This window comes from Rhineura floridana, chromosome 3 (genome assembly GCF_030035675.1).
Source record: "Rhineura floridana isolate rRhiFlo1 chromosome 3, rRhiFlo1.hap2, whole genome shotgun sequence".
Lineage (NCBI taxonomy): Eukaryota > Metazoa > Chordata > Lepidosauria > Squamata > Rhineuridae > Rhineura > Rhineura floridana.
The window spans coordinates 18,638,926-18,666,862 of NC_084482.1; the positions used below are offsets into that span (position 1 = coordinate 18,638,926).

General features: G+C 43.8%; 2 protein-coding genes across 5 annotated transcripts; one reads left to right on the forward strand and one right to left on the reverse strand.

Annotated features, from left to right (window-relative positions):
- The first annotated feature begins 4,398 nt into the window (after positions 1-4,398).
- Positions 4,399-15,853, forward strand: LOC133379445 (zinc finger protein 787-like). 4 transcript variants are annotated; one of them, XM_061614719.1, is made up of 4 exons: positions 4,400-5,057; positions 5,875-5,980; positions 12,610-12,744; positions 14,489-15,853. In XM_061614719.1, the coding sequence occupies exons 3-4, from the start codon at positions 12,669-12,671 to the stop codon at positions 15,286-15,288; spliced, it is 876 nt and encodes a 291-aa protein (XP_061470703.1). In that variant the 5' UTR covers positions 4,400-5,057; positions 5,875-5,980; positions 12,610-12,668; the 3' UTR covers positions 15,289-15,853. The 4 variants fall into 4 exon arrangements, with proteins under 4 accessions (XP_061470706.1, XP_061470703.1, XP_061470704.1 ...); XM_061614720.1 differs by having other exon boundaries at positions 12,633-12,744; XM_061614718.1 differs by having other exon boundaries at positions 4,401-5,057; positions 12,630-12,744.
- A 1,016-nt stretch (positions 15,854-16,869) lies between these two features.
- On the reverse strand, positions 16,870-26,213 carry PFDN5 (prefoldin subunit 5). Its single transcript, XM_061614723.1, has 6 exons — positions 26,010-26,213; positions 23,037-23,139; positions 21,572-21,603; positions 18,719-18,793; positions 17,409-17,514; positions 16,870-17,297 (listed from the first exon to the last, which is right to left on the reverse strand). The coding sequence occupies exons 1-6, from the start codon at positions 26,079-26,081 to the stop codon at positions 17,218-17,220; spliced, it is 468 nt and encodes a 155-aa protein (XP_061470707.1). The 5' UTR covers positions 26,082-26,213; the 3' UTR covers positions 16,870-17,217.
- Positions 26,214-27,937: the final 1,724 nt, after the last annotated feature.

The following is a 27,937-nucleotide window of genomic DNA, read 5'->3' on the forward strand; positions in this document are numbered from 1 at the left end:
AAACTCCCAGGAGAGCGTTTTGCACAGTGGCAGTCCAGAGAGAGCCTGTGAGAGCCAGAGCATGCCAGAGAGGCAGCGGAGAAAAAAAACAGCCATTGGTAGAAAGCTTAGTACAGCTGCCCAGTGCGAGGAAGGCATCCAAAAGCTGAAGGACATCCTGGGCCTGCAAAGATTCCATGCGAGGCCCACCGTCTGCAGCGAAGGCAGCAAAGGCTTCAGCCGCAGTTCTGACCTCACCCGGCACCAGATCACCCACACAGAGGAGAGGCCCTACACTTGTGCTGACTGCGGCAAAGGCTTCAGCCAGAACTCCAACCTACTGACCCACCAGAGGATCCATACAGGAGAGAAGCCCTACCAATGCAGCGACTGCAGCAAGCGCTTCAGCGAGAGTTTAGCACTCATCCAGCACCAGAGGACCCACACAGGAGAGAAGCCTTAAGCATGCATGGAATGTGGGAAGCGCTTCAGCGTTAGTGCCAACCTCATCTGTCACCGACAGACCTATACAGACAAGAAGCCCTATATCTGCGGGGAGTGTGGGGAGGGTTTCTGGCACAAGTCACAGCTGAGGAGGCATCAGAAGTTGCACGTGGCATAGGGTTTGGGGGTGGTGTGTGTGCACAGGATCAAACTGAGCAGGGTGCGGTAAGGGGAAGAGAGTAGGTCATATGCAAAACTAAAATATGTTTTGTGAAGAATGTTCTCAAGCACATTTTTCTAATTCACCTTCACCTGTAAAACTGAAATGTTGACCCCCAGTTTTATTCTCCCAGCCCCATCCGTCACATTCCTATTTGGTTTTAGGCTGCAATCCTATTACACACTGAACTCAATGGAACTTACATCTGAGAACGCATGCAGCAGATTGCACTGTTAGGGAGATTAGAAAAACTGGGATGTAAAAAGACTGCATTTGGCGTGCTAAAAATACTTCAGCAGCACCACCTTAAATGTTGATCAGCAAGACTGAAAAGTTGGGTTCATGTCAGATTTTGACATTCAACTTTGAAAATTCATTCACATTTCAAGTTTCAGCTACAGTGTGGTTGTATATATGATCGAAAGCACATGAGGCTTCTATTTTTAGGACATATGCAGGCTCCAGGAGAAGAGATTGCAGCTACTTTGCTCCTCCTCTGGTTGATCTGCTGCTATGCTGAGCTAAACCATGGTTTGGCTTAGTGTGTAGTCCAAACCTAGGCTCATGGTTTAGCCTGCTCCAGACTAACCATGAGCTATAGGCAAGGTTTGTCCTATGGTTTATGCCATAAACTTTATGCCTTGTGGTTTGTTTGGTTCAGATAACACACTAAGCCAAGCTTAGCTCAGTACAGTGGCAGAACAACCAGACAGGACCAAAGAGGCCATAAACGTCCCCTCTGGGAACTCGTATGCTTGTGTGTTAAAAATAAGCCATGATTTGGCTTACTATGATGTGTGAACCAGGCCAATAACACACTACTTGGAGCATTTTCATCCTTAAAGTGGGTACATTTAAGACCTGAGAATGGCCACGTGTGCAACAGTCCCCATCTGTCTTGTCCCTCTATTTTGTCACCAGAAGGATCACTCCACAAGAAAAAAAATGACAAAAACAGCCAAGGCCATCAGTGTAAGCAAACATTTTATTTTAAAATTTCCCAAATTCTCAACACATTTCAGACATCTGTGCTCTTCACCAGATAGACTTTATCAGCTATTGCAGTGGGAAATTAAATCCAAACTTGTGCACCAGTTATATGACAGCTAATTAAAGAAAAAAGCTGCTCTTTTCAGATCAAGGGTCCATGCCCAAAGGGTTTTACAGCACAATCCTATGGTTGAGTAATCAGAAGTGAGTCCTGTTGTCACTATGAGAAGGCCTACAAAGAAAGTCAAACTCTGGAGGAATTTAGAACCTGATCTAAGCTACAGACATCTTAATTTTTGAGCAGAGCAAACTGACTCAAGCTTGACGTAGCAAAAGGAATTAGTGTCACTCTATGTGGTTTCCTTATTGCACTGGGGAAACCTTCCCACAGACAACCAAGGAGAAGTTCTTGCAGAGGGAGTCATATGTTTCTTACCTCTTGAGTATATGTTGGGTAGAGAGATCCTGAAACTGACATTCTTGCCATAAGGAATAAACTTTTCTGTTCTTAATGTAGGACTGTCACTCAACTAAGGAAAGTTTAATCAATTCATGACACAAGTTTCATCAAACTTGAGTATATTTTCATTTGAATGAAACAATAGTTCTGAAGACACATACTCTCTCTTTATTTTTGGATGATGCACATGTGACATGGCAGGTACAATATCCTGTGTAAGAAAGAAGGAGGAGGGATTCCTCTTCTAACATGATGCTTGCTACCTATTCTTTTTGTTAAATATTTGTATTAGAAATACTGTTTAAAAAGAGAATTCCTCCTGATTAGAGACACTTTTTAATCACTCAAACATTTTTGAATGGATTGATTAATCATCTACACATTGCTACCTTGTTAAAGTGCCATTAGTGCATTAATGCATGCATGCTCTCTCTCTCTCTCTCTCTCTCTCTCTCTCCCTCCCTCTCTCCCCTTCCTTAAGAACATAAGAAAATCCCTGCTGGATCAGGTCAGTGGCCCATCTAATCCAGCATCCTGTTCTCACAGTGGCCAATCAGATGTCCCAATGGGAAGCCCGCAAGCAGGACCTAAGCACAAGAGCACTGTCTCCTGCAGTTTCCAGCAACTGGTATTCAGAAGCATACTGCCTCCAACCATGGAGGCACAGCATAGCCATCATGGCTGGTAGTCACTGATAGCCTTATCCTCATTTGTCTAATCCTCTTTTAAAGCCATTCCTTTAGTTCAGCACTGTCAATAAAAATCGATAGAATGTCTATTCAGAAGTAAGTCAGTTAAATTCAACGGAACTTGCAGATAAGTGGGGTTAGGATTCTAGCCTAAACTATTGGTCATCTCTTTGGAACTGGACAGTGGCTAGAGAATTTCTACTGGTCTCATGGGATGTATTAAGGTGCCATTTGCTGCATGAAAACAGGTAGGTCCACATTCTGGCTCTCCATCAGTAGTGGGACCTTGCATGTTTGGGTCTAGTCAGTGCCTGGATGTGGGACCACCTGGGAACCACATGTTCCATGACAGAAGAAAGATGAGATATAAATGTAAGAAAATAAAAATATTTTTTTTAAAATTGAAATACCTCTCCTTTGTCAGTTATAATGTTCTCCAACACAGTTGTCCAGAGCTTGCAACACTTCTATCATGTAAAACCACTGAAGCCAATGTATTACAATATTTTATTATATCCATTCAGATGACCTAGAGAAGGGAAAAACCCTCAAGCTGCATGGAAACAGTACCCCATAAAAGGTGCCTGCAAGTGAGAGTTTTATATGAGAAAGAAGCCAGCAGCTTCAGTTTCACAAGAATGATTTCAACCAATTAAAATGAAGAGTCAAGGGATAATTAAGACCCATTAAAAGAATTTGAAGCAGACGTAAGTTCACCAAGCCTGCAAGCCAGTGTGGCCTACATGTGATGTCATGGCTACTTGCTGTGGTATGTGTTATATTTGGTGCCCTCCAAACATTGTTTAACACCAATCAACCAGTATGGCAAATGGTCAGAGAAGATGCAGAAAAAATATTATTTTTCAAAAAACATGAGTAACAAGCCGGTGGGGTGAGGCAGAGCTGCAGAGTCACTCCTCCCGACACTGGCATCGCTATAGCTTACCTAGACAAGGCTGGGGCAGGACAGGGGCAAAGTTGGGGCTATGTGGATGCGCTGGCAGATCCAATGCAGGGCTCTCAGTGGGAGCTCTCGGTGTATTGTCTGTGTCCATGCAGTCTCTACCTTGCCAGTGCCCTGCCCGAGTCCCATCCAAGGAAGCTGTAGCAACAGCACTGTTACAGTGGTGGCTTTGCCCCATCCCACAGTAGCTACTGGAAGCAAGTCTTACCTTAGAAAAGGCATTCCCCATTATCTCACACACAGGAGGGGCTGCTTTTTCTAAACGTGCCTGCTGTGATATGTGCATGTACACTCTAAGGACACAGACAGGCCCTATCAGCACTATACACTGAAAGCAGTATCATACCACTTGAACCAACCATGGACCACTTGAACCAACCATGGCTTCCCCCAAAGAATCCTGGAACTTTAGTTGCAGTTTGCTGCTGAGTTTTCAGGAGACCCCAGTTCTCCTCACAGAGCTAAAATCCCCAGTTTCCAGGGAAGGGGGTTTGGTTACTAAACCACTCTGAGAATTGTAGCTCAGTGAGGGGAATAGGAGGGTCTCCTAACAACTCTCAGCACCCTTAACAAACTAGTTCCCAAGATTCTTTGGGAGGAAGGCATGCCTTTTAACCACATCCTTGCTCACCAGGATGTTTTTTTCCCTGAAGTTTATGAGACTTACTTCCAAGTTCATGATCCAGGAGTCTGCGATGCATATCTCTTATCCGGGGTGCAGTTAACTAATTTTAAACCCTGGATTTACAGGAGGAACCTCCTCTTTAGATTACCTCACTTACTTCCAACTGTAGCGGTAAGCCAGCCCTGCTTTGTTTGAGGGCCCTCCTGCTCATCCTGCAGAGTGGGGCCCTGGACTTCTGCCCGAAATCCTACCATTCCGGTTTCCTATTGATATCTTCTGGATGCTTTGACAAAGGCAAGAGTGCAATTTTGCTTGCAGCGAGCCACACCGCTGCTGATCATGCCTTCCCTAAAGCGGAAAGAAACTCACCCACCTACTTTCCTGATAGCATCACGACTCTTTCGCCCTGATCCTTAGGGTATAGTATCTTCCTTTCCAGGAAAGTGCGCTTACGAACAGGACAGCCGCCTTAACCATAGAGCTCCCGATACCTCCCTCTTCCTAGCGATCACCAGGAAATACAGCAGAGAGGAGGTGGAATAGGGGGATTAAATGAAACTGGGACCTTCCTGTTCCCAGCAGCCCCCTGAGCGGAGCTAAGAGTTGAGCTGTAGTGCAACCGCTGCCGTGGCCGATTCTCTTGCCTAGGAAACCCGGAGAGGTTACTTTACTTCCTTCATCCTGGGGTAAGTGAATTGAAAGCTTGGGATCTGAGGCGGGTGGGAAATACCAGGAGGGAAAAAATCATTACCTGTAGGAAGTAATGTGCAGAACTGGGTTGCAACGGAAAGAGGAAGATCATTAGGGATATAATTTGCATGGTTATTATTAATCAGATTTTTCTGACATCCTTGGAGATAGTGCTCTTATTTTTCTTCTCTCTCTCTCTCTCTCTCTCTCTCCTCCTGTTCAAACTCGCAATTGTTTTTTCTTCTGGGATGTAGAATAGTTCAAAATGGTAGAATTTCGGGGGGTTCTGGCAGCTGCTCGTCCCGACGGATCGTTTCCCCTTACACCACCTGCTTGCTCGCTTGCTGCCCCAGTTGACTTTGCTCGATCTCAAGATGGCCACCTCGAGCTATAGAGAAAGCTGTCATTTTAAAAGTTGCAGCTCTGGGGTGCAGCCAGTCACCGCTCAGGGCATCAAGTTAGAGGTTGCCAGGGCTGAGTAAGAGGTGGAGGGGGGTGATTCTTTATCCTCCAGGGCAGGCGCTGAGTAGTACAAAATTAGGAGGGGGGGAGGGAAGGCACCGTTTGTTTTTAACTTCCTAAAATATTATTTTTAGGTTTAAAGTTTTGTGGCTAACAGATTTATTGTGGCATAAGCGTAACAATCAAACGATTGGTCTTTGAGAGCCCTTGCTTTGGGTTTAATGAGCTTACATGGCTACTGCTCTGTAGTTGCAGCTTTGCTACATCCTCCCCAATGCGTTGTTATAATTATGGTTAGGTATTAGTGGCCTGCTTTTCTAATGCTGTTTTTGTTTTCATTATTATCACTAGATCCCCACCTGTACATCTGGTTGCAACAAGTCTCTTGATGTTGTCCTCATTTTCCCCCACTGATGCTCTGGATGGCTGGATGCTTCATACTGTGGCAGGCTTACAGGTGGCAACCTTTATATATATTTTTGAAGGAATGTTCATGCCAATAGTTTGATTATAGGACTGCAGTCCCATGCACCTTCTTGGTAGTAAATCCCATTGAATGCAGGTAGTCTTAATTGATTCATTGGTTCAGTTTGCATTTGAATAAAGCAGTCGGCTTTTTGAAGCAAAAAAAGCACATTTCATTTACTTTTAAGGGATGCATGCATATGGGAAGGGACCATAACTCAATGGGAGAGCATATACTCTGCATGCAGAAGATTCCTGGTTCAATCTGTGACATCTCCAGTTATAAGAGAAGTAGGTGATCGGGAAGTAGCAGGTGTTGTGAAAGATCTCCTCTTCTGACCCTGGAGAGGTCAGAGGAGACAGTACTGGGTTAAATATAAGAAGAGAATAAGAATCAGATCAAAGGCCGATCTATTCAATAGCCCTGTTGCTGTTCCCCAGTGACTGGTATTCAGAGGCATATGCCCTCTGATCTTAGAGGAAGCACGCAGACATTGTGAGTTGCCTAATCCCCTTTTAAAGCAGTCTACATTGGTGACTGGCACATCACATGGTAGAAAATTCCATAATTTAATGATGTGCTCTGTGAAGTAATACCCGGCATACTCATAAATAGGGCTGTAACAATTTAATCCAGCCTTCTTCAACTTGCTTCCTTCCAGATGTTGCTGAACTACAATTCTCCCAATACGAACCGGCCCATACTCTACGTTCTACTACGAAGGCCCTCCTCTGGGTTCCGACTCATAGGGAAGCCCGGAGGGTGGTGACAAGATCTAGGGCCTTCTCAGTGGTGGCCCCCGAACTGTGGAATAGTCTCCCCGAGGTGGTGCGCTTGGCGCCGACATTGTTATCCTTTCGGCGCCAAGTTAAAACCTTCCTCTTTTCCGAGGCATACTAATTTAAGTTAACGTAATTTTAAAATCTGCTGTGATTGATTTTAGATTGTTTTATTTTTATATGTTTTTGGCTGTATTATACTATGTGATTTTATTGTATTTCTTGTGTTCACCGCCCAGAGAGCTATTGCTAGTCGGGCGGTATACAAATCTAATAAATAATAATAATAATAATAATGATTTCCATCATCCCCAGTCAGCATGGCCAATGATCAAGGATTATTAGAATTGTAGTCCACAACATCTGGAGAGCACAATGTTGTCAATCCTTGAGTTAAATGGTTAGGTTAAATTGTCCTTCGCTAACCTGGTGCCCTCCTGATGTTCCTGAACCTCAAGTCCCATCATCCTTGATCACTGGCGACACTGGCTGGGGCTGATGGGAGTTGAAATCCAATATTATATAGAGGGCACTAGGCTGAGGAATGTTGGGTTAAATTGTTGCAACCCTGTGTGTGTGTGTTATGTGCCTTCAGGTCGATTACGACTTATGGCGACCCTATGAATCAGTGACTTCCAATAGCATCTGTTGTAAACCACCCAGTTCAGATCTTGTAAGTTCAGGCCTGTGGCTTCCTTGATGGAATTAATCCATCTCTTGTTTGGCCTTCCTCTTTTTCTACTCCCTTCTGTTTTTCCCAGCATTATGGTCTTTTCTAGTTAATCAGGTCTTCTCATTATGTATCCAAAGTATGATAACCTCAGTTTCATCATTTTAGTTTCTAGTGATAGTTCTGGTTTAATTTGTTCTAACACCCAGTTATTTGTATTTTTCGCAGTCCATGGTATCCGCAAAGCTCTCCTCCAACACCACATTTCAAATGAGTTGATTTTTCTCTTATCCACTTTTTTCACTGTCCAACTTTCACATCCATACATAGAGATCGGGAATACCATGGTCTGAATGATCCTGACTTTAGTGTTCAGTGATACATCTTTGCATTTGAGGACCTTTTCTAGTTCTCTCATAGCTACCCTCCACAGTCCTAACCCTCTTCTGATTTCTTGACTATTGTCTCTATTTTGGTTAATGACTGTGCCATGGTATTGATTAATCTTTCACAAGTTCAATGTCCTCATTATGAACTTTGAAGTTACATAAATCTTCTGTTGTCATTACTTAGTCTTCTTGATGTTCAGCTATAGTCCTGTTTTTGTGTTTTCCTCTTTAACTTTCATCAGCATTTGTTTCAGATCATTACTGGTTTCTGCTAGTAGTATGGTATCGTCTGCATATCTTAAATTATTGATATTTCTCCCTCCAGTTTTCACACCTCCTTCATCTTGGTCCAATCCCACTTTCCGTATGATATGCATATAGATTAAACAAATAGGGTGATAAAATACACCCGTCTCACACCCGTTCCAATGGGGAACCAATCAGTTTCTCCATATTCTGTCCTTACAGTAGCCTCTTGTCCAGAGTATAGGTTGCGCATCATAACATTCAGATGCTGTGGCACCCCCATTTCTTTTAAAGCATTCCATAGCTTTTCATGATCTACACAATCAAAGGCTTTGCTGTAATCTATAAAGCACAGGGTGATTTTCTTCTGAAATTCCATGGTCCGTACCATTATCCAACATACGTTTGTAATATGATCACTGGTACCTCTTCCCTTTCTAAATCCAGCTTGGACATCTGGCATATCTCGCTCCATATATGGTAAGAACCTTTGTTTTAGAATCTTGAACATTACTTTACTTGCATGTGATAGTAAGGCAATGGTTCGATAATTACTGCATTCCCTGGGGTCCCCTTTCTTTGGAATTGGGATATATATTTGTAGTTCTTCCAGTGTGTGGGCCATTGTTTAGTTTTCCATATTTGTTGACAAATTTATGAGTAAAACCAGGAAGGAGAATGGAATGAGTAGAATTCTGAACAGCATCACTCCATACTGCAACATTTTGTTGCCGGTCCCAGTTGTCTGACCTGAAAGAAAAACAATAGATGTAATGGGCATCCCAACTGACATAAACTCTTGTATGAATCTATAATTCCAAATTATCATGCTCTCTGTACGACTGATAACATCCAAACTCAGGCTTAATTAATAAGCATCTTAGACATTTGCCCTAAATTTTGTTGAACTAGTCAGGCACTTCACCTTCAACAGTTGTGAAGAAGAGAGTATTATAGAAGGAGCACCTTCTCACCTCTGTAGCAATGTGGCATCCTCCATTGCCTGCAGCAAAGAACCTGCAGACCTCCTGTGTTGCAGGCAGGTCAGAATTTCAGGTGGAATCCTGATTTTATGCATGTTTATAGATCAGCATTCTGTGACCACTAAATAAACTCCCAGCCCAAAACACTGGAAACAAGAGAGAAATATCTGTAGCCCAGTGAAATATAACCACCTGCTGGGTGTCTAGAGCAGAATCATTTTTGGCCCAGAGGAGCTGCCACAGAGGACTGAACTTCTTTTTTTCCTGTCCCTAAGGAGATTCTGGACAGAGGGGGATGAGGTGATTTGAGAAAGGAACCAAGACTGAGGAAAAGACAGGCAGTGAATAAAAAGAACTGTTCAGAAAGGACGATTGCTGACACAAAAGCTGCTCCTCCACCACTATGTGTCAGAGGCTGAGGCCTATTGCATCCCAGGTCCAGATGACCCCAGTCATTGTCCAAACTACCTGTGTATGGTTAATTTATTGGACTCCATACCCTCCTTTTGTTAATTTAGAGACTTGTCTTACTTATGTATTTATTTTTATTTATAAGAGTATTTCTGAACCACCAACTCATTTAAAAAAGGCGGCGTGCAATAAAATTAACACTTTATAATTATAAAATCATAAAATACAGAGCAACTGACCAATGCTGAATCAAATTTCTTTTAAAATGCTTGGCAAAACAAATGTTTTCAACAGATTGTGAAGTATCAGAATTGTGGGTGGAATTTGCCTGGTATTTTATCTGAATTGTTCTTCTTGGCTCCTCCCTTTCCATACCCTTGTGAAATGAACCCTCATTGTTGTCTCTCTCCCCTGCCTCCATCCCATTTTATTAAGTTATCTACTGGTCTTCCTCTATATCCGTTCAGGAAATGGTGGTGGTGGTAATACTGAACTCTGTTTTGGGGGGTTGGCATTATCTCCCCCACCCCATTCTGCTACAGTTTTGGAAAAATCTACATCTCAGTCTCCTCCCCTCAAGGAGTTGCTGGTAGCGAAAGTGGTGAATATAAGGAGAGCCCTGCCAGATCAAGCCAAAGGCCTATCTAGTCCAACTTCCTGTTCATCACAGTGGCCAACCAAACGCTCCTATAGAAAGCCCGAAAGCAGGGCTCAAGTGCAGCACTCTCCCCACTTGTGATTTCCTGCAACATATATATGCATTCCCCAGAAGAGAAGGGACAGTAGTCACAATGGGGGGGGGGGGTTTGCAGAAGAGAGGCAATCAGTCTGTCTATTTGGGAAAGACAAATTTAGCTCTTGTTTCAAACAATAATCTGCACTTACTGACACATACAACTTCAACTATAATGTTGCATGGGAAATAGGTCAGAGAAGTTGCAAAGTGATGCTCTTTTGACATACGAGGAGCTGCTGCTTGCAGTTTAAGACATGTTGTTATTACAGATGAATTTTGGAAGATTGTGCTGTCTGCAGGCAGCACCTGTTACAATGCCTACCATGCAGCATGGGGATTCTGCTTTGTGCTTTTGCTGCCACCCTTCTGGATGCTGCATAAAAGTGCTCTGGCTAACTAGGCTGGTCTTTTATCCTGGCCTTATCTATGGAATTTGTTTCTTACCAAGTTAAGAACTTTTTCCCCTTTGCTAACTAGACTGTGACAGAATCTTCAGCCTCAGACGCCTATAAGAGCATGGTAGACAAGCATTTGGTTGGATTAGTTTATTAGATGTGTGACCAGAGAGCATCTCAAAATTGCATTCAGCTAAGGTTTGTTTATGTAAAAGATTTCTATCCTGCCTTTTGGACTTCACAGTGTACAAACACGGGCATTGATTTTTACACAAATACGAAGCAAAGTAATTCTGTAACCTGGGTGCCACTGATAAAAAGGTAGTGGCTCCTTACTCATTAATTGGGGATAGCACTTGAACCAGGGCCTTAAATGAAGATCTAATCATGCAAACAAATCAATATCTTCTGTCTGGAAAGAGGTGTTATTGAGGGTTGCCAACAAAATAGAAAAAACCGGTCTGGCTTGCTTTTGTTTCTTAAAAGCAACTTGTAGAAATCAGCAGCTGAGACATTAACTTCTTGTGTCTGCACACTGAACTGCTGTTAGTCATAGCTGTAGTGGCCAATTGAGAAACTGCTAGCCTTACTTCCTAATACAAATGTGTGTGATGCCATTAGATGAGCATACATAGTTATTTCTCAATGAGATTTTGGGGATTTCTGCTTCCAGAAAGGAAGTTTGACTTGATAATTCATGCCCTGCCACTCTAGCCAGCGAGCCAAGATTGTACTTAGTGGCACAATGTGGTCTCTTCCGACTTTGTTCCTTTCTGCTTCTATCAAGAGTTATCCTTGAGTTGGATACATTATGAAAGCTATTATGATTTATGCCCCTGTGCCTTGAGTATTGGATGGAAGCATGTGCATATAATTCCTTTAGGAAGCAGTCATATGGCACAGGGGCCAGCTGTTTAAAGGACGGGGGTAACAGTCAAAACTTCCATTGTACTACTGCAAGCATCTTGCAGCAAGTCTAAGCAGCTATTTCCATTCCATTCACATTCCAGCCTGCATGCAAAGAATGAGTTTGCACCAGGAATGGGGAACCTTTGGCTTTTAAGATGTTGCTGGCCTACAACTCCCATCATCCCTGACTATTGGCCATAGTAGCTGGGGCTGATGGGAGTTGGAGTCCAACAACATCTGGAAAGCTACAAGTTCTCCATCCCTGGACTACACTCTTGCTATAATTCAGAACAAGGTAGCTGATTCTCTCACCGTTTCCCATTTAGGGGAAGGGCTGTAGCTCAGTGGTAGAGCACCTGCTTTGCATGCAGAAGGCCCCAGGTTCAGTCCTTGGCATTTACAGGTAAGGCTGGGAATGGCCCCTGCCTGAAACCCTGGAAAGCCACTGCTAGTCAGTGTAGACAGTACTAAGCTAGATAGACTGATGATCTGAGCTTCTACTGAGAGGAAGGGCGGAATTTAATCTAATAAATAAATAAAAATAGTTCAGGGCAGCTTCCTGTGCGATGTATGAGGAGTTCCCTTATTCCCAGTAAGGGGATGAGATTTGAAACATCAGTAGCTTCAGTGATCTTGCTCTGCACCCTGTTGTCAGGGCACAATTTGGCTTGGGAATATCCCTGGAATGCATTTTCAGGATTGGGGCTGAAACCCTGGAATGTGTGAGGCAGTACAAAAAGAATGTTACTTCACATATGCAGAGTGCATTTTGGTCACCACTGAGCAGCCTCCGCCCATTGGGGATTACAGGGCAGGGCTTTAGATCAGAGGATGTGGTTTCTTCTGCCCAGGTGCTTTACTGTGTAGAGATTAAACACCTCACAATGGGAGATCATGGAGAAACACGGCTAGGTAGGGCTTGCTGTGCCAGCCTGACTCCCACTAGAAGACAGACAGACAGCATGGCATGTGACTCAAAGGAGAGGCTGTGTGACCTCCGACTGTAGCAGATTTATGTCCCTCTTGTTCTTTAGCCCAGCACTGTTTGTTTGTACAGCCTGTTACCAACTCCATAAATATTTGATAATTTCTCTAATTTCAGCTCTCTCCTTCTCCCCATAGCAGTAACATACTGGCTTGAAGGGGGGAAAATTCTTTGAGATGGAGTGTGAAGACCCAGGTAGTGTGGAGATCCATGACTCAGATGATGGTGGGATTGTAAGGAGAGTCTATATAGGTGAGATGCTTGGTCCCACTTACACAGCCCTCTGTCAATCCTTGTATTATTTGTAGTGGAGATTTGAATCTGGGACTGACCAGTCCTCGTTAGAAGGCCTGGAAAAGAAAACCAGAAAAAATCAGGGGGGAAAGTCCGTCCCCCCCAATTCTGCTGGCTTTTTCTGGGCCTTCACATCTGTAGTCCAACACTCAAGTCACTTTGCCAACCCTGGTTTTCCAGGGTTCCTGTTACATAGTCTCATTTGAAAAAGGCTTTGTTGTTTTCTTAGCTTTTGTTTAAAGATGGGGAGCCTGCGGCCAACATGCTGTTGGACTACAATTCCCATCATCCCTGAGCACTTGCCATGCTGGGGCTGATGGGAGTTGGAGTCCAATGTCATCTGGTGAACCACAGATTCCTCATCCTTGGCTTATGTGGTCCTGCACTTAAAAGTGGATACCCTACTTTGGACAGGAAATCTAGAATGCACCTATGGGTCACCTTGTCCACCACTCCAGCATTAGGTAGAATCTTACTGAAGTTACCCCAAATGCATGTCCCCCCAATTCAGCTGTTTTAAGGGAATAAGCCATGTAACAGATTACTGTTTGATGCTGAGTCTCTGTTAAGAAAGGTAGTAGGAAGCGTTTCCCCAGGAAGAAAAGGGGGGGGGGATGTTTCGTTGCTGTAACTGCAGTTGACAACACAGACTTAGTAAATGCGCCTGTGCAACTCTTCCTAGGTCCTTTGTTCCTCACCCAAGCAGAGTTGTGCACATACTATGATTCCACTGTAGTGCAGAAAAAGCACAGTATGTATTACAGGGTGCTGAGTTTAGCTTCTTGAGCTCACTGGTAGAGCAATCCCCGGTTTCTCCAAGCAGGGCTGAGACACCCCTTCCTGAAACCTTGGAGAGCCACTGCCAGTCAGCGTAGTCAGTACTGAGATAGATGGCCTCAATATAAGGCTGCTTCTTAGGTTTCTATGCCTATTTATTGCACACATTTCTAGCACTTATGGCTGCAAAGATGTGCTTAAAAGGCTGTGGGGAATGCCTGCTAAAATCTCAGCAGCCAGGGGCATCTGTGTACTTTTTTTAGTGGTTGGGGGTAGATCTTCAGTGGTTTCCATATTTTCTTGTCCCTTGCCATGCCTTAACTGGAATGATCTAATAAAGCAGTGTTTGAGATGCCTCACTTCAAATATTGCATTATCTGTTTTGCATCCTTCTTTCACAACCAGCTCTTTGAAAACAAGTGCAAGGGTTCCAACGTCAGAGACTGCCATATACACGCTCAGTCTTCTCAATCCCGAAGGATGTAGAATCTTTCTCCAAAACTGGATGTGGAGCTCAAACTTGTAGTTGAACTTGAAATGTGGAATAAGGTCCTTATTCTGCAAACATACTAGCAATCATTTTGCTATCTGTTTGAGAGAGCTACTGCATCACAAACAGACAAATTTAAACCAAACCCACTTTACCTAGCCAGTTGCAGAAAATAGGAATGGTGGAATGAACTATGCATAAGAAGAGAAATTATGCAAACTGGCATAATTAATGCAGGTTGCACAATTAGTATGTTCAAAATTTGGGTTGCCTAGGTGCAAGTGTTTGTTGTCGTCTTTTAAACTCAAGTACATTCAACCCTGCTCATAAGAGGTCAGTGGGTTTAGCCCCAGATCCAGAGACACATTCTTCTGTGCTCTCAGATCTTGGTGCATTGCTCCTGTGGCTTAACTAAGTGGCTCTCTTTCCCTACAGCTGACAAAGGCAAAGATGATCTGGAGCATGAGACAATGCAGCATGGACAGGCCAACTGGAAGGCAAATTCACAGCAGGAAGGATCAGCAGTGGAACAGCAGGGGAGCCTGCTAGCCCCTGGCAGCTATGGCGAGGGTGAAATAGCAGTAGCCGCCACGGTAGTCTCACGTTCTACCAGGCAGCGCCCTTTCATCTGCAACGAATGTGGTAAGAGCTTCAGCCACTGGTCAAAGTTGCTGCGGCATCAGCGCACGCATACAGGCGAGCGCCCCAGCACCTGCACTGACTGTGGCAAGAGCTTCTCGCAGAACTCACACTTGGTGCAGCACCGGCGCACACACACTGGCGAGAAACCCTACGTTTGCCGGGACTGTGGCAAGAGCTTCAGTTGGAGCTCCAACCTCATCCAGCACCAGCGCATTCATACAGGAGAGCGTCCTTACACATGCGGGGACTGTGGGCGCAGCTTCACACAAAGCAAGAACCTGGCCAAGCACCGGCGAACACATACGGGAGCCCGGCCATTCCGCTGCCCTGAGTGTGGGCGGGGGTTTGCACACACTGCTGGCCTGGTCAAACACCAGCGCCTGCGCCATGACACTGACTCCCCCATTGGGCATCCTTGCCCAGAATGCGGGCAGCGCTTCCGTGCACCTTCAGAGGTGGAACGTCACCGTGTCGCTCACCACGGTGTCACCCCCTCAGAGCCGTTCATCTGTGTGGAGTGCGGAGAGTGTTTCGCCAAGAGTACCACACTCATCCGCCACAAGCGAGTACACAAGCCAATCTTTGTGCGTTGAAGGTTTGATCCCCTACAGGATGGGAATTCTAATCATATGCCCAGGCTTGCATAGGTTGGGGTCTAAGGTGACTCTTTGACTGCAACCTGGGTCTTGCTTGGCCAGATCAAAGGCCCTGAGAGGCCAACGTGCAACAATGAGGGAAAGGAGATTGGGCTCAGAGATTGGACTCCAGGCACTTGGCAGGAGAGAAACTGACTGGAGCCAAGATCTTGGATCTGTTTGTGGGGGGAAATCAAAGCAGAGCACAACTCTCACCTGCCTTCTGAGAATCTACAGGCCCTGGGCCCTGCTCCTGTACATAATGTGGGGGGGATTCTTTAGTTAGAAGCCGTCATAGGGAATCTTCAAGGGGTGGGAGGGGGAAGAGATCCAGTCAAAGTAAGTCTTCTTAGGACTTGGACAGAAGAAAGAATTCAGAAGAGGAAGTACCTCTCAGCAGAACTGATCTGCTTCAGGGAAAAGGCATGGACAATTGTGGCAGGGGAAGCAAGAGTACAGCAGAGGAGGTGGAAAAGAGAGGTTGAAAACAACCTTGTGAAATAAATTTTTCTGTATCTCTTCATCTCAAAGCACCAGTCTCATTCTTTGTTTCATACATTTATGATCAAAAGGGGCACGTCAAAGGGAAAAGGCAGTGTGTCAGAAACAGAAGATGGATCAAATTTTGGACAGGTGATGGATCAGCACTGATAAAAAGACCACTTGCTGTAAGACAGCAATGGCTGATCGTCAGTGCAGAAAAGAGAGACACTAAGGACTGTTAAGCGCAACAACCCATACAAGAGAAAATGGCAATTTTTTTGCAGTTTGGTATGGAAAGCAGTATCTGGTGGAGAATGTAGACGCTATCTCTGCTTATTCTTGTTCATCTTAAAGCTAGTCATGTCCATTAACTTTAATAGGTCTGCTCTGAATAGGACTAGCACTGAATACCACCCTAAGACACAATTACTAAAGTGTTACGGCCTATTGAATTATATGGCTGTGTTTGGACACAACACTAAACTGGTTTAATGCAGGGATGGGAAACCTGTGGCCCTCCAGATGGTGCAAGACTGTTGGCCACGCTGTCTGAAGATGTTGACAGTTGGAATCCAATAACGTCTGGAGGGTCACAAGTCTTCCATCCCTGGTTTAGCATTAATAGAATGGACTTTAGCAAGCCTTGGACATGCTCTCTCTTCTCCGATTAGTTAAAGCAAGTCAGGTTCATAAACTATGGTCTGAAGTTGGCTTGTTTCAACTTCTCATACTTAAGATTAACCAATATTTGTCTAGGTTCAGATGACATAGTAAACTGATTTATCTAAAACAAGCAAAAGCTTCTGAACTCTTTCTCAAGGGTGCATCAGAAGATAACAGGGAACATGCAAGCCCAAAGCTTGCTGTGCTTAATTTATGTAATGCTAAGCTACGGTTGAATGTTCTGTCCAAACCAGCACTATGGGATTTGCTTCTGAATATATTTAAGCCCACAGAAAGAGATACTAACAGCTACTCACTTCTGTATCCTACTTCCTTGCCTTCACGACTCTCATTTCTGAAGATAATCCAGTTGCACTAGTGAGTCCACATTACTTATTCTCTCATCCTACCCATTTATTTTGTACAATTCCATTTACAAGTGACAGAAGTTTTCACTGGGGTTTAAAATTGAAGAGAATCCCATCTGATATCCAGAAATACATACAACCATCCCAACCACAAAGTTACTGAGAGCCCATCACATTGAAAAGATGGGATCCTTGAAATGGTTATCATTCCCAGCAAAGCTTTTGCCACACCACAACCCCACATTTATTCAAGAAACTAACACTCCCCACTCTCAGCTGCACAGCTGGATAGAGTGCTGCACCCTGGGGATGCAATAGTGGGTTTACATTACAAAATGCTGAACTGCACAGGCATGTGTGTGACCAGTGTTTGCTAGGCCTTTGTTGCTGCTGCATGTGAAACTGCCGCTGTTGTTAGTTGCTGAATCTTCTGGCTCATCATCTCTATTACAGCTGCAAAAGAAGAAACAAGCTGAGTCAAGAATTTAATTCCAGCTGCAGCTGCTATAATCAAAATAGAGCATCACCAGTTTTCTAAGGCTTTGACTGTTATCAGGCCCCTACCTTGCTTCATTGCATGCTTCTCCTGCAGTGCTGGCTGGATTTTTTCCATCTGTTTTGTCAGGAAATCGATCTTCCTCTTGAAGAAATCTCTGGCATCATCCACTGACTGCAAGATGAAATGCACTGTGATAGCCCTGTATATCATCAAAGTGATTTTCTAAACAAAGAATGCTGAGCCAGAACCTTGCAACTACTAAGGAGGCATACTGAAAATAATTTGAACCAGCCTTCTTCAGCCTGGTGCCCTCCAGACATTTTGGACTACAACTTCCATCAGCCCCAGGGCCAATGGTCAGCAATGATGGGAGCTGAAGTCCAACCAACATCTGGAGGGCACAAGGTTGGGGATGAGTGACCACTCTTGGCATGCTCTGAATCTGGGTGGCTTTTTGCTCTGAACCCTTTATACTCGTGCCTTTGGATGTGTGAAGTCCCCGCTAAGAAATTTTTGTTAGCCATATTGAAACTTTTGGGATTCGCATTGAAACTTGTCAGGCATTTTTCTGAAAGAGTTTTAATATGTTTTTGAGGTTAGGCATATATCAGTAGCAACTTTACTCATCTCTGTAAGGGGCATTTCATTTTTGAATCAGATGATGTGGTTGCTATCAAAAAACATGAATCTACCTTAGAATGCTGAAGAAAGGATCCATGGTATCAGCCCCCACTAAATTATGGAGACTCCATACTATCAGCCCAATCCACACAGGAACCTATTTAGCAATGGGAAGGACTGAGCATCTGTTTGGGCCAAAGCCTGCTGAGGGATCCATAATTGATTCCCACTGCCATCTTCCTTACAAATGCTCACAGATGGGCTGTGATCTTCCAGCACAAATCCTTGGTGCAATCTACACAGGCACAATTTCACATATGAAATGAAATGTTCAACCAGAACATCTTTGTCTTCCCTGATCTCAGATATTTTGATGCTGGCTATGATTGTGCAGTGGTATAGGAATGCACTTTGTACATTCTCAAGGACATTGCCTCTCCCCCAACACACACACATGGTAGCAAATTGGACAAACAGGGCCCACTAATAAGCCTCAATGGCCTTACAAAAACTCATCCATGCTGACAGCCCCAGAATCAGTCCATTTTAGCAGAACACCAAAGTCTACAAAGCTTGCCTCCAGGCTGAGCAGTTGAACAGTGCTCAACCCAACAGCTCAAGGCAGAAAGTGATGGAGGAACAGACCATAGCAGGTCCAAATGTTTCATATTAAGGTAAATCACGTGTTTTGCTTCCTCAGACTGCAGATACTTTAACAAGAATTTCACGTGAATCTGGAGTACGGATGTCTTACCTTTTCTACATAGTAACCTGTCCCTACATCTATCAAAACATGGCCAACATCGGAAAGCTTCCCAGGAACATACATCTGCAAGACAGGTTAAGGAAATGCACAAGAGATAGGGGGAAATCATATGACCAGTGGGCAACCCACAGCCTGCATTTTGCCCTTCCACAGGCAAGGATGCCCAAGCTACCACCACATTTACTGCCCCACACCACCTTGCCCATCAGAACCGTGCTATTTGGTAGGCTACGGCAAGCACAATTGTAATGGGGAGGATGTGTGTGTATGTGTCTGATATGACATGGAATCAGAAGAATTTTCAGGCTCCCAAACCAAATTTTCCCCTGTAGGGAAGCCTACAGTGAACTGCTGAACTCTAATGAAGCATGCAATTTTAAAAAGACGAATTCTACCTACTGTTATGGTTGATTTGCCCATTTTGTGAACTGCTCTAGGATAATTTTATGAGTGGTATCGAATTTTTTAAAATAAACAAGCAGATCTATAAAATATCATAAAAGATAGTTTGGCTGATTTATATGATTGGTTCCTAGAGGCCACAATAGACAGGGGCTTTGAGAGGGCCTTGAACAATCCATGTGTCTCATCATACACAGTGTATTAATTGAGAAAACCAAAATATAAGTGCCCATGCTTTTTTGCTCTCATGGACAGCATTTTGAAACTCTGCAGGCTTGAAAAAAACAAGAGGCCCTTGATGTATTGTGCTGCATGCTTTCCATAGCTCTCCATTAGTTCCCGGGTCTCCTTTTTCTCACTCCTTTAAACTCCTCTATCATACCAGTCTCTGCTAGAATATTCAGATTTCTGTGAAGCAAACAAAAGAAAAACCCCACCAAATCCTGCAATAAATGCAAGTTATAAGTACATTTTTCAGCAATTGTCTTATTTCCTCAAGGGACAGCTAGATCCTGTTGTGGGCTTAGATGATACAGTGCAAGTAGAGCTGTCCATTTTTGTCCTGTTTGTCAGAAAACCTCTGTTCCACCTACTTTGTATTAACAAAAAAGCTGTAACAAGCTGAAGCACAATGGGATGGAAGTACTCACAGTGTTCACAAAACTATGACTCCTTCCCATCCTCCCACCCCGCAAGCTACTTACACAGAACTTCTGCCAGATACAGAGGTTTTCTCCACCCCCTAACACTGGCTGAGTAATTCCAGTGGCAGCAGCTGGGCCAGTGGCAGCAGCTGGGCCAGGGGCAGGGCCAGCTCCAACTCCAAGTGTAGGAACAAGTGGTTAAGGTAGCCTTCATCAACCTGGTGCCCTCCAGATCTTTTGCATATGCTGGCTGGGGCTGATGGAAGTTGTAGTCCAAAACATCTGGAAGGCACCAGGTTGGCGAAGCCTGGGTTAAGGCATTGCCTTCCATTGGTGTTGAGGATCTCCTTTCTCCATGGTCCACAGATGCTATGCAACAGAGCAGAGGATCAAGTTTCTTAATACTACATTGTCATTTTGACTTCCCAGTAACTTTGATGATATCGGTCCTTTCCCCTGCCAGATTCTTTATGAACCTTTATCACCTGCCCTTTCCAATGGTACCCTCTCAACTACAGCCTTTTGGACCTAATACTATAAGATGGATTGCAGAACCTGTGCCCCTTCAGGTGTTGGTGGACTCTAATTTCCATCATCCCTGAGCAATGGCCATGCTGGCTGGGGCTGATGGGAGCTGGTGTCCAACATCTGGAGGACCAGTGGTTCCCATCTTATAGGGAGATGGACTCTGGTCAGATTTTGAGAGCTTAAAGAGGAATACTTCAAAAAGAGGCAAGAATAAGAAACTTGGATATCCATCAGAGAGGGGAAAAGATTCAGAAATGAAGCAGAGAAGTTAAGTTTGTTCACCGCCCTGAGAGCTATTTCGCTAAGGGCGGTATATAAATTGAAATAATAAATAAATAATAAATAAAATAAGAGGATCCATGCAAACACATTTTACCTCAAGTTTCCCTGGAAATGGCACAGGATATTTTACATTGGTCAGTAGCAGCCCGAAGATGCTACTGATCTGTCAACCTGAGGAGGCCACAGCACCACATTATACTGTGAGGTCATTATGATGAGGTGACATCACTAGCACTCAAGTCTCCATTATGACATATATGTAAAATACCTAACATTATGAAAGGCAGGAGTTGTCGGGCAACAATTGTAGATAAAGCTCATGAGAGACAATCCCAGTGCCTTGGGGAGAGGGGCAGATTTTGCCCTTCTCCAGCAACAGCCTGCTTGCAAAAATTATTCAAATAAGGTTTAAACCAATGTGTACTTCTTACTCCAAAACCAAAAATTTGTTCAAAAATACTGGGGACAGAGGAACAAAAATCAGGAGCGAGGGGAAGATGAGTGCCACAATGCTGAAGATAAAAGTTCAGCTAGCTAACACAAGGTTTATCTTAACATGGGTGCTGAAAAACGTTCAGAGGCCAAAGCCTTGTTCTCAAGACCGTGAAACATGTTCCAGAGAGGAAGGAGATGTTCCTGCTCTTCTGGTTAACTATGCTCAGAATACATGCACAAACACAACTACAGATGAGGAGATGGAATGGAGACGTTGCTTCCTGAAAGCTGGGGAAGCTGTGGCTCTCCAGATGTGGTTGGACTTGAGCTCCCACAAGCCCCAGCCAACATGGCCAGTCGTCAGGGATGATGGGAGCTGCAGTCCAGCATAATCTAGAGACCACAAGTTCCCCATGCCTGTTCTAGACACAGTCACAGAGGAATCCAAAGGTCAAATTTTAAGAAACGTAAAGGCTGCTTAAGAAAGAAAAGGTTTAGCGAAGGTAGACGGTAGCACTCCGACACCACCACCTCCTTGCAGGAAGGATACAGAGCTGGAGAGTGGGACCAGTAGCTCTTTACCTGGTGAGATAAAAATACAGGAATTTTACATTACAGAGAATGTCCATAAAAATATGAAAAGTGAGAAATCAACAATGCAGTGTAATTTACTGGTTAACCTTTTTAAAAAGTGAAAATAATTTGAGTTGGAGAGACTATCATTTAGCTCCTTTAAACTGTCTTTCATGCCAATGTCAACAGGTATGACTCACTCCTGTTTTATTCAGGGAAAGCAAGGAGTGGAACAAGGGGAACTTTCTGTCCTGTAGTTGCCAGGTGGCAGAACCAGGAATCACATTCAGACATTTTGACCTCCAAATTATCTTCTTTCAGTCTCAGGTTCTTTAACCCATACGTCATAATCCCAAACTGGATGACCAGAATTAGTAAACCAGTAAAATTCACAAATGAGTCTGCAGCCATGAGAGAATGAGAAATGCTATGACATGCCCAACCTCATCATAATTTTTTTTCAAAAGATAAGAGAAAGAGATTCAAACTGAAGATAGCAAGAGGAGCTGAGGAACAAGCTCAAGGTTCACCCTCTTCCCCAAAATTGGATGCTTTAGGGTACAATCCTAAGCATGTCTATTTAGAAGTCAGTCCTACTGAATTCAATGGGCCTTACTCCCATGTGAGGTTAGGACTGTGGCCTAAATCTACATTTCTGCATGTCCAGAATCCTGTTAAACCATACAGTGAAGCACTAACATTCCACAGACATACTGCTCATTAGCTAAAAAGAGATAATAAGAGAATCACAGAATAGTAGAGTTAGAAAGGGCCTATAAGGCCATCGAGTCGAACCCCCTGCTCAATGCAGGAATCCAAATTAAAGCATACCCAACAGGGAGCTGTCCAACTGCCTCTTGAAGGCCTCCAGTGTTGGAGAGCCCACCACCACCTCCCCAGGTAATTGGTTCTGTTGTTGTACGGCTCTAACAGTAAGGAAGTTTTTCTTGATGTTCGGCTGAAATCTGCTGAGAGGAGCTGAATAAGGGCTGTAAGAACGTATAGACTAATATGCCCTTTGATTGGTAAGAAATAAGAGGAGTAATTATGGAATTTGTGGCTCAGACTTTTTTTTAACTACTGAACTGCTCATCTGTGTTTTCAATGGCTAGTGATCAGTTTGGAACAGAGACTGAATGTGTTGTCCTTAAAATTTAAAATTCCAGGATCTCAGAATTCATCGCATTACTGCTTGCTTAGTTGCATACTGACCAGTATGACATATAACTTGTTGCATCAGCTCAAGGATTTCCACTTGCACAACAGAACCTTCCCCTCTATGCCATCTGTTCTGGGTTTTCCTCCAACACTCCAGAGCAGATCTGGGGAGCGGGTAAGGCACTATGTAGAACATGTTCTACATTTTAATTCTTGTAGTCCACTTTGAGTTCCTCGGAGGGGTGGGGGGCAAGCAGGGAATACATTTTAAAATAGTCACTTGCCTTCATTGCTTTTATTCAGTACTGTCAGACAGTCCTTGGCTTCCACATATTTTGTCTGCACCACCTTAAGTTGTGCAATGGATGAAGAAAGGAACTCCACTTCCTACAGAAAGACATACAAAATCCAAAGCTCAGCAGTGGAGGACCTACAGCCTCAGTCTACAAAATATACATGGATCATGCATTCTAAACCAGCATCATATAATTTTGTTGCCATCAGGGGCCACTAGACCACAAAAGTCACTCTAGGGCATTTACTTTATTGAAACATCAAGTGCTTTCATCAAAAAAGCTCTGTCATCTTTGTATGACACTCACAATAACATCACAATCACTTGGAGGAGGGGAGAGACTACATGGCAGGAAAGTTATGGGAGCCATAATAGATGCCCAGACCACAAAACATGGCAATTCAGTGCAGTTTACTGCTGTTGCCCCTGTTCAAGCACTCTGGTCTGTTTTAACACACATATGTGTATACCTGGCAAGACTGGGAGCGTCCTTCAGTATACACACTTCCTCATATGCTCCTCTCACATGTAGAAGATACTGCCCAAGCTATACCTGTCTGAACACAGGATCCTACTAACTCATGCGTACAGAACACCTGAGTTACAAGCCATTACATGGGCAAAGCATTAATTAGCATCAGAAAGCATGGGGAACTAATGACGACAAGAGATGACTCAATTAATAAGTGTTTGGTACCCTTCTAATATGCTGCCCCAGAAGCAGCCAGCCCTTACAATGGACAATTAATTAAATGGGAAAAAATCCAGTAGATTAAGGGTAGTCTGTGTGATGCCCTCCAGATATTGTTGGACTCCGAATTTCATTATCCCTTATCATTGGCAATGCTGGCTGGGGCTGATAGGATTTATAGTCCAACATCTGGAGGGCAGCACATTGGCTACCCCTGCAATAGATAATAAGGCAAGTCTCATACTCTTTTATACCAACAGAACGTGTTGCTTGCTTGACCATTCAAGTTTCACTGAACAAGGTACTGAGACCACTGATCTGGGACTCCTGCAGAAGCAAGTTGGGGAGTCAAGTTATCTTATATAACTCCGTCACAAGTACTACAACATTTAGCACACTTTGTAATTGGTTGAAGGCAAAGCTTGGAAAAGATAATTTTTTGAACTACAACTCCCATCAGCTCCAGCCAGCATGGCCACTGGATTGGGCTGATGGGAGTTGTAGTTCAAAAAAGTAACTTTTACAAGCTCTGGTTGAAGGCCATTAATGTTTGGGTTTGGACCAGGACTACAGAGTAGCTTAGAAACTTAAAACTACCCCCCCCCCCAACGATGGCTTCATTTACTCAAATATTTTTGGTGTGGAATTCTCCTCATCTTTCCCCTGTGTTCCACACACTTGACTTTAAGGTCATAATATTTTTTTCCAAGCATCTAAAATTGCTAGGTGCCATATAGAAATAATACACAGACCCTGCTTGAAAGCTCACTGTCTAACATGTTCAGGTGAACACTGGGTTTTACAGCAAATACACACACATGCAAACTGAAAAAAGCAAACATGCAAAAAAAAAAAGAGTGGGAAAACCTGTGTATTACCATGAGAATTTTCCAAAGCCGCACCCTAATTTGAAATTTCCCCTTAGTCACAAAGTCACTAGATAGCTTTCATCAAGCCTCTATTCTCCTGACTTTTGCCCTCCCACTTTCCTCTAACAGAATAACATCCTGATACTGGGTTGTTAAAAGGATTACTGAGAAAATGTATGTGAAGTGCTAAGAATATTCTATAATTTATGTAACACACTTATTACATTTATATTTATACCACAATAATATATTGAAAAATAAAGTTGAGGCATGCAACTTATATAATAAAAGTATTAGTTATTGGGATGGACTAGTATGTAGGAAGCCCAAATAGAGGGAGAGGGTGAGGGTGGGGGCAGGGGAAGACAATTAATCCAGGGCTACCTGATCTTCCCACAGCATCACAAACCCAGTCAAGAAAGTGACCAAACAAACAAAAAACCTGCATGGGTTTCATGGGTGGGGATCTTAATGGTTATATGCTAAGCAAAGAGATATGCAAGGCTTTGAATCGCTACAGGAAAGAAGCAGGTAGGCTATATGACTTGACCAAAAAAAATCCAAAGTGGGGAAAGACCTGATATTATTCAACCCCCTCCACTTTGAAAACAGTATAGTCTTGAGAGGAGAGTTGCCAGATCTTCTGAGGTTCAGTCTCAGGGCTCAAAGCCTGGGAGCTAAGGCAGAGCGGAGCCTGGTGGGATGAGACAAAGGCTGCATACATACCATATATTTAAAGCACGTTATTTTCCTCAAAGAACCCTGGAAACTGTAGTTCACCCATCACAGAGCTACAATTCCCAGAACCCTTGACAAATTACAGTTCTCAGCATTCTTCAGGGAAAATAACATGCTTTAAATGTATGGTGTGTATGCAACTAAAGTTTAGTGATATTCATTGAGGGTAGCACTCGATGGGGGCTAGGGAAGGGCATGACTGTGCCTGATGGACTCACAGCAGAACCTGTCCTCAAGCCAGAATATAGTCTTCCCCCGCCTCGTGATTGTGGCTCTTTTCCCTTCCACTGAAGACCCCAAAAACGAGACTAAACCTGCATCCTTATCTGCATGTACTTGGGAGTAAGTCCCAGCGGGACTTACTTTAGAGTAGCCACGCTTGGAACTAAATCGGGAGTGGGGAACTTGTGGCCCTCCAGATGTTGCTGGACTCCAACTCTCATCATCCCTGGCCACTGGCCCTGCTGGCTGGGGCTGATGGGAGTCGGAGTCTAGCAACATCCGGAGGGCCACAGAACCCCATCTCTGCTCTAAACCTTCAATTCATTTCTTACGACTAGGTAAACTTAGGCGAAGCTAGCCAAGCTCCCTCTCCCTTCTGGCCAATTTGAGCGAGAGGGGGCCGGCCGTTTATTCCCCCAGCCCCGCTCGCTCGCTCCTTTACCTGGTCCAGCTGGTTCTTCAACACCTCCAACTGCGGCAGCGAAAGCTCCGAGATGTTCACCTGCTGCGCCATGTTAGTAGGAAGAGAGAAGAGCCGCCCTTCCGGACGCCACACTGGACAAGGGTTGTCCTCTCTAGCCAACGAAGTCTATGATCAATCCGCCTATTGTGACCCAACAGCTACTGGAACTCTCCCCGGCCCAAGCATCTACCAAGAGATGTCAAAAAGACCAAACTTCCCTCACTTCCGGTTGCTTATTAGATTCCTTATTATGCGAAGCGAGAACAGCGGAACTTCAAAACAAAATAATGTTAAAACGCACATAAAACTAATACAGGCCGGCTGTTGCATTACTTTGTAAAAACTCCTTTGCGCACTCCTCCCGGTTGTTTTGCTCAGCTGGATGAACCTGATTCTTTACTGAGTACTAGAATATAACTTCTGAGATCTGTTAAAAGTAGTTGTTGGGCCGGTGAGGTAACTGGTGGAGGAGGAAAGCAGGCAGCACAGAAATTGGCATATAGATGTCCGGTTTGTTTATGAGTTGTGAATAAGCATTTTGGAAACTTAAATCCTACAGGCGTCTACTCAGAAGTATGTCCCATTTGAGAGGTCTTTCGTCAAGGTAAACGTCGTGCTCCTCTCAATCTAAACAACGCTATCTAGCCGGCAGAATTTAAAGTAAATTTCCCTCCCTATTGAGGTGACATGATTTGGCTGGAAGGAAAAAAAAAAGGGATCGCGGTCTTAGGAGGAGGGGCGGTGGCAAACGCAAGGTGTTTAAAAGCTTCCTCCAGTTCTCACGTGTTCCGACTAGAATGGGGATGGTAGTTTTTAATGTTCCCCCTCCAAAGGAAAAAAAAAATGAAACTCCTCTGCAAGCAGAAATCTAGTATATCAAGGAAAAGAGGTTCAAACCCACTCCTTAGATTGCTTTATTGGCTGTTTGCTATGGGGTGGGCTTGGACCTCATTGCCAGGTACTGGTCATACTTTTCAATCCCCCCGACAAAAATGTGGCCAGCACCTAGTATCTGAAATAGTACAGTTGACTAAGCACAAGCTTTACAGGAAGCTGGTAAAGGCCCATAGAGAATTTACTCAAATAAGCTTTGACTTTGCAGATAAAAGGCACAGGAGGTAACTGGACACTCTAAACAGCTGAATAACAGGCAGAAATTCCACACCATTATTTCTTCATAATGGAGGGTCAGGGAGAGGGCTGTACTTGTTGAATGTCAATTTGTCAGATAAACTTTAATGGTAAACTAACAGTGTCCCTCATTTTAAAGCTAAATTACTGGTACAAATTCAACAGGTGAAGCCTTTGTCACTATATGCCTGTGTTGAATTTCTATTTACCATGGGACATTTAAGAGCACACAGGCCTTGCTTATGTAAAAAAAAGGCATGTTACTTTTTGCTTCTTTGGGGGAACATCAGGCATGGTTGTTAAAGCACTGCCACAAAAGGGAGCCCCTAGGTCCATCTGCTTTTACAGCAGTGCCTATATAATTTCTGCTTCACTCATAAAGAAAGCTACTGTTTATGACCCAGAATGCAAATAATTAAATCAGTAGGCCTTGGGCAACCCACTGAGGTAGAGTTCATTTTCACTATCTTAACTGTAAAATATAGTTTTGGTTGTTTCCAAGGACCATAGCAGGGACGTGCCCAATCTCAATTCTCTGGCTATAACACTGCTTTAGGCCAACCCTACAGAAACTGTTAAGAGGGAAAAATTAAAACCAGCTGGAGTACCAATCAATGCAAACATGAAAGCAGTGGGGAAATCAAAAGACTTTTCATGTACTGACAGAGTTTATTTTTTTAACTTGTCCATTTCTGTTCTTCTAATAGAAACGGGTAGGCTTAGCTGTAGATTTTGATTTTAGCTCAGCTTTGAGATTCTTTGTAATAAGACTGCTT